This window comes from Penaeus chinensis, chromosome 18 (assembly GCF_019202785.1).
Source record: "Penaeus chinensis breed Huanghai No. 1 chromosome 18, ASM1920278v2, whole genome shotgun sequence".
NCBI classification, from domain to species: domain Eukaryota; kingdom Metazoa; phylum Arthropoda; class Malacostraca; order Decapoda; family Penaeidae; genus Penaeus; species Penaeus chinensis.
Window position 1 is genome coordinate 416,081 of NC_061836.1, and position 7,500 is coordinate 423,580.

General features: G+C 40.3%; 1 protein-coding gene across 1 annotated transcript in view; it reads right to left on the reverse strand.

Moving 5' to 3' along the window:
• LOC125034447 (putative neural-cadherin 2) overlaps window positions 1-7,500 on the reverse strand; it is a 253,365-nt gene that overhangs the window by 86,371 nt on the left and 159,494 nt on the right. Inside the window, exons 5-6 of the mRNA XM_047626199.1 lie at window positions 3,289-3,404; window positions 2,793-2,957 (exon numbers count right to left, since the gene is read on the reverse strand). Coding sequence (XP_047482155.1) covers window positions 2,793-2,957; window positions 3,289-3,404 — 281 coding nt within the window. The remainder of the gene's footprint in view (window positions 1-2,792; window positions 2,958-3,288; window positions 3,405-7,500) is intronic.

The window sequence follows — 7,500 nt, forward strand, 5'->3', positions numbered from 1 at the left end:
AATTTAGATTGTGTCCGGTTGCATGTACAAAATTAGGGTAACCCTATTTCTCTCCCTCTCTGTCCGTCTCCAACCGACATGTATATTGTCCAGTCATTCAAGATGAATGACTGGACTGTGTGTGTGCATGTATGAATGTATAACCCTCCCCCTCCACAAAGACTCTCTCGTAATTTGTTTACCTCTTTAACTATGTATATATATATATATATATATATATATATATAAATAGTTAAAGATATATATCTACATCTAGTTATTCGCACACATAAACTCAACTGAATTATATGCACACACACACACACACACACACACACACACACACACACACACACACACACACACACACACACACACACACACACACACACACACATATATGGTAGAAGACCGACAATGCAAAACTTGATTTTATGTCTTCTTCTACCATAGTATCAACACGGAAGATTGTTTTACCATCCACACACACAGACACACAAATATACATATATGAGTGTATGTTTCTGAGTGTGTGTGTGTATGTGTGTGCGTTCGTGCGAGCATGCGTGCGTGCGTGTGTGTATGTGTATGTGTATGTGTATGTGTATGTGTATGTGTATGTGTATGTGTGTGTGTGTGTGTGTGTGTGTGTGTGTGTGTGTGTGTGTGTGTGTGTGTGTGTTTGTTTCTACATATAAACAGTACATATATCCATACACACATACATGTGTTGAGATCGATATTGATTCGACATTCAAAATGTACATTGGTTATAACTGTAGAAATGTCTGGACCACTCAGTATTGTCAAAAACCCAACATAATGTTAGTTGCCTATTTTTATTTCGAAGGCATATCAGTATTAGTTTTAGAACTAATAGAGTAAATTATGATAATTACCTATGAAATATTAGGGTGTTTATATTCCTTGAACTAAATGGGAGGAGTAAATGAACAAGATTTTCATCATGGTCCCCAGACGGTTCCTTGACTCTCAACCCGCACACAGGTATGTTCAGTGCCAGAAATTAAAAATCTTGTTTTACCCGGTGTTGAAAGTAGTAATGCTAGATAATTGACTAATTAAAATTTTTGAATCCATATGTACTGAATTGAGATGGTTTCTTGACTCTCATCCCGCGCACACGGGGAGAGAGAGAGATTGGGGAAAATTCGTAGTAGAACACCACATGATTCCGCCAGTCCAATGTCTGAAGATTTTGTTTCCATTTCTCTTAGTTTTTGTGGCCTGAATACAGCAACGGAATTCCGATTGCTCCAGGGTGTAGGAAAAGGAAACTGTTTTTATGACCGGTGTATCTTCAGCACATACTCAACATTTGAATAAATTCAAGTCACCCTACGAGCCTTATTAAGTAGCCCAAAATTGGGTTTTCTCGGGGTTTCCTTAAAACTCAAATCCCCAATGATAGCAGCGATACCGAAGTAATATCATCATTATGGGAACAGTAATTTAGTAGGAATATATTCTTAGTTTGTATATGAAAAAGTGAGCCAGACATTAGTGACAACGTTTCAAATAATTAACCGACACTTGGTGGCAGTGCTTTAAAAATGTTAACTCGACACATGACTACACGCATAGACACACATACATCAATACATACATACATGTATACCTACAAACATACATATATACGCATACGTGCTTTTGAACATTAGTGTGTGCAGTTTTGTATATGTATATTCAATACCGCTTTCATTTACCATATGCCCCTCACCCTCGCCTTCCCGTCCGGCTGAATCTGGGGATTTGAAAAACTAACCGACAACTAAAGGAATTATGGCATGTCTGAGCATGTCGCAAGATCTTTTAACTGATGAAAAGTTGTGCGAACTTTTAAAGGGATATTATGTTGTTTTTTTCTTTATTAAATCGATGTGAAGTTTATAACCGAACATATATGCTTTTATATTTTTGTATGAAATTTCCCGCTGTCAGCGAGACGGGGAGATCTGAATGCGTCTATGCCGTTCTCGCTGGAATTGCAGGCAACAAAAGCAGTAAAATGATATCGACCAAAATATTCCACTTTATGACCTCTTTCCGGGAGTTTATTTCTTTTGTATGTATTTTAAAAATACACCAGGTTCGTGACATCCACATTTATGAAAAAGGAAGCACAGAAATGGGAACAATAGGGGAGAGAGAGAGAGAGAGAGAGAGAGAGAGAGAGAGAGAGAGAGAGAGAGAGAGAGAGAGAGAGAGAGAGAGAGAGAGAGAGAGAGGGAGAGGGGGGGGGGGGGCAGAAACATAGAAATCATAGTGTCCTTATTTCCCTCGGCATGTGCGGCAGAGCTATGTATACAAGGAAAGAGAGACAACGAGTGAAGTCTCCTGTGGTTCTGCGCATGATGTCAAGGCAGCGCTCGTGCGGGATGTCACCCTCTCACCTAATCGCAGCTCCCTCACGCTCAATGACGTGATACCTTTTTCTGTTGTTAGTTTAACAGAACTTAAAAATGCACCTAATTAAAAACTGCTCATATCTAGCATGGGAAAAATATGTTATATGTGCCAATTAGTCATTTTCATAGAAAGGAAGCATGATATAACGAATTACTAGTAAAACTGTCTATCAGTTTCGACTCGGTCGAGGACCATTCTTCGAAACTCCAGCTTATCTATCTCCAACCTCCCTTAATCTGGCCAAGTTAACACAGCCTGCGCCTAAAACGATCAAAACTGATCAATCTACATTCACATCCTCTCTTACCTCTGAAGACATAGCACCCCTGGCACGCTATCTGCCCAAGAGCTACCTGATTTGCACGGCCTCAAGAGCGCCTCACCTGCAGGATGGGCTTGGGCAGATGGCGGTCGTCCTCCTCCGTGATCTGCGTCTCGTAGAGCGGGCGCGAGAAGGTGGGCGGCTCGTCATTCACGTCCGTCACCAGCACCATCACGTGGGCGTAGGCGCGCTCCGCCCCTGCCTGCCCCTCCACCACCACCTCGTACTGTGGACGGAGACGAGAGCATTCATATCTACTTGTATCCATACACTCACACACACACACACATACACACACACACACACACACACACACACACACACACAGACACACGCACACGCACACGCACACACACTCACACGCTTACGCACACACAAAGTCATATAATGAATATATTCACGGTTGCGCTTGGGTGTGCTTGTGCGTGCTGTTTAGGTGTTCGGCATTATATCGTTATGCGTTTGCGTGTAACAAACGCAAAATCTGAAGTGATAGAGATCTTTGGACACAAGTGCAGGCGACAGAAGCCGTCGCGAGGCCGGCAAGGCCAACTCACGCTCTGTCTGGCCTCGAAGTCAAGCGGCGTCCTCAGGGTGAGTCCGCCCGCGCGGGCGTCCACCACAAACACACCACCCACGCCGCCTGCCACCACGCTGTATGTCACCTCGCTCTCTGTGGGAGAAACATTTCATGTTACAAAGCATGTGTACATATACAGAACACACACACACACACACACACACACACACATATATATATGTATATATATATATATATATATGTATATATATGTATATATATATAAGTATATATATGTATATATATAAGTATATATATGTATATATCCCCCCCCCCCCCCCCCGATACACACACATGCCCTTGGCAGACCCTTGTTAGTATAGCCCTTTGTATCATACCTAATGGTTATTTCGTATAAATAACCTGAGATTACAAAACTGATAGATAGGTCTACGCGCTTTACACCGTATCCCGATCGTCTAGCAAAAGCAAAAGCTATCAATCAGCAGCCGGGTTGCTGGACATACGCCCGGACGGCGCTCGGGCACACAGGAGCAGGGAACGTCTTTTCGTTTAAGATGTGAACTAATGTATGATATAATAGTAACACAAACAGGTGTAGCCTTTCATGAGATTTTGTTCCTGTACATAAAACTTTCTCTGTGCTGAAACACACAGAAATAAAGAACAGTGACTTACCTTAGTTTTTCTTTTCAGTAATTAGTTTTTGTGACACTCCGACAAACACTTTTTGTGTGCGCCCCTGGTCATGACAGTCAAGTCAAAGCTAATGATCGTGATCGAGAGGCAGACGGATCGGCACTTACAAGTCTGGCAATATTTCTTAGTCCAATAGTTCTTAATGTTGCCCGTTTAATCATCTTCCGTTAGTGGCGGGCTATAATAATTATCGTATACTGTACGGAATTCGCAATTCTCTAAATACATCATGCCTGTCACAGAAAGTTGTCGATTCTGTCATTCTTTCTAACAAACACACTTTTTGAATTGTGTGCGAATTAGGCTCCAACTATCATGCTGTCCACTTTCTGAATTCGATAACAACGAACTACCACGGCAGCAAGCTGAGGCTCGACGCCCAGTTCATGGTCCCTTTTACTCTTACAGTTATATTCGAGGTCACTCTCACATTAAATCGTGTAATTATAGCTGCGACCAGTTGGTTAACTTACAGCTCTATATATACTGCTCTCGATGAAGTGGCTTAATCATAAGGATAAATGAACTACGTCCGCTCGGGCAATGTACTCAACACTGAATCCGTTACGAATACGAATAAAAAGGTAAAAGAGTAAAGGACAGAACATTGGGAAAAATTAAGTTTTATTTTGTAAAAACACCACAACAGACCACCACCCTGTTAAGGGATGATTTTTAAATATTATTTTGATAAATGCATGTGCGCACACATGCATTTAACAGAAACACACACACACACACACACACACACACACACACACACACACACACACACACATATATATATATATTTATATATATGTATATTTGTATGTATGTATGTATGTATGCATATATATACGTATATATGTATATGTATATATATGCATATATATTTATGTATATATGTATATGCACACATTTATATATACATATATACATACACATATATATGTTTATATGTATGTGTGAAGAGTTCTAAATACATAGATGGGAAGATACATATCTATAAATATTCCGTATACATACATACATGCATACATACATACATACATACATACATAGAGAGAGAGAGAGCGGTGGGTAGATATATCCATATAGATATATAAAAACACACACACATGCATTTATGCAAGTATGAATGTATATTTCCATGTATTTATGTATGTACGTATCCATAATGTAGATATGTATGCATGTAATTAAGCATGTACATAGGTACGTACATGCATACGTTTGTATGTATGAATATGCATGTGTATTCTAGCAGAAGGACCTTTTGCCTCCTCCGCGCACAGTAACTTCCTCGTCTGGAAGAGAATGGCTGGGATATTGCGTGTGAAGGGAAGGACTGGTGCGACTGCTGCAGTTGATGGCTAGAGGAGACGGCGTGGGCACCAAGACGCCGCGGGGGAGGGCCTCCACCCGCCTCAGGATCGGCGGCTGTGCAAGGCGACAGCGCGATGGACGGGCAGGGGGCAGGCACGAGAACACGCTCTGTGGCATCACCTTCTCGCTCTGTGGCGTGGAAAGGAAACCAGCAGTATTTTCTTACTGCGGCTGTCCTCCTTATTATGTTTGTGGGGACATTACTGTGACTGTATTCGTGTTCTCTGCAGCATGTGCTTGGTATCGTTTCTTTCTATCGCTATTTCAGTCTTCATCGTTTTCCCTGTCTGCCTCTGTCTTTGCCCGATAGTCTGTCTGTCAGTCCCCCCCCCTGTCTCTCTTTCTCCCCCCTCTCTCTCTCCTTCCCTCCTCTCTCTCTCCTTCCTCCCTCCCTCCCTCTCTGTATCTCTCCCTCTCCCTCTCTCTTTCTCCTTCCTCTCCCTCTCTCTCCCTCTCTCTCTCAAATTCAAATTCAAGTACAAAAGCGAGCAAAATGTTTGACGTTGCAAATCCGGCAGTTAAATCACTAACACCATCAAAATAGAACACACAAATGCACAGTCCCTCCTCGGTCACTTCGAAGAAATTGAATTGACAATTAAGTAGAAAAATATTGATATTTAGTGTCTTAGTGAAACTTGGCTTCACCAAGAAATATCAAGCAGTTTCATCAGCATCCCAAACTTCCATGTTTACAGATTTGATGCAGGACGTGGAGGTAGAGTCTGCAAATATGTAAACAAGGCCCTTAAATCAAATAAGATCTCTACAACTGTAAATCATACATCTGGTTAACCGTACAAAGCAGTATGCATCCTTCCTTCCTCGTCGGCACAATCTACAGACACCCTCACGCAACCACAGAACCTTTTGACTATCTTGAAAAGATTTTCAGAGAAATGTCAATAAAGAGAAAACCTTTTATCTGAGGTGATTTAAATGACGATCTAAATAAACCAAATGCAAGAAGCCAACAAGGATTGCAGAAAACACCTCATTCATATTAATGTTATAATAACAAACAGACCCGATATTATACTTCACACAGACGCTGTCCCATGCAACTTTGCTGATCACGAACTTTTAACAATGATCTTAAATACAAAATGAATAAATAGATAAATAAATGATAAAAAAAGCTAAAACAAATCAGTAGAACCTCTTTCGACTAACGCATTACGGTCCTCATTTACTCTGCCAACTTATTATAGCCAACGAATCGTCACTCTAGGAGATCATAACAACAGATGACATTGGAAGACAAGTTAATATTCTAACATGTAATAAAGAACGGAATAGACGCCTCCGCTCCTTTTATAACAAAAATAGTTAAACGTCCTCCTGCCCCTTGGATAAATGTCATTAAGAGGCTCATAAATGAATTTAGAAACGATTCTGCCGAAGCATGGAAGCTAGTTAATACATTAGTGCCTAAAAAAAAACCTAACACATACATTTCCCGAAATTCCATAAATAACATATAAAACTTTGATAACTTCTTTGCAGAAGTCTGTAGACGCACTTATGAACGGACAAAAGCCCCCGCATATAAACAAAACATAAATAACATGAGATCTATAACAAACATTTTCAGACCGCAACTAGTAGGAATAGAGACAATTATGCTGACAATAAAACACTTAAGAAAGATGAATTCCGTGGGAGCAGATGGCATTGCACATCGCTTTATAAACGATAGTTTTCCAGCAACTGTATACTATCTGAAACATTATTAATACATCTATAGTCACTGGTATTCATCCATCACTTTGGAAACATGGTATTATAACACCTATTTTTAAATCCGGTGATAGAGCCGAAATTAATAATTATCGACCCATCACTATACTACCAATAATATCTAAAATTCTCGAGAAAATAGTTGCAAACCAATTAACCGTTTTTTTTTTTTGAAGCGAATAACCCTATATCTGACACGCACGTCAGTTTTAGGAATAAAATATCAACCGAAACAGCATTACTAAAAGTCACAACTTAAATTTATAACATAGACAACAACCAAGCAAATTTGCTCACTCTCTGTGATTTTTCGAAGGCCTTTGACATTGTCAGCCATGAATTACTTGTAAACAAACTAACAAATCACGAAATTGATCTTTTTTGGTTTCAAAAGTTATCTGTCCGCGAGAACTAACTCAGT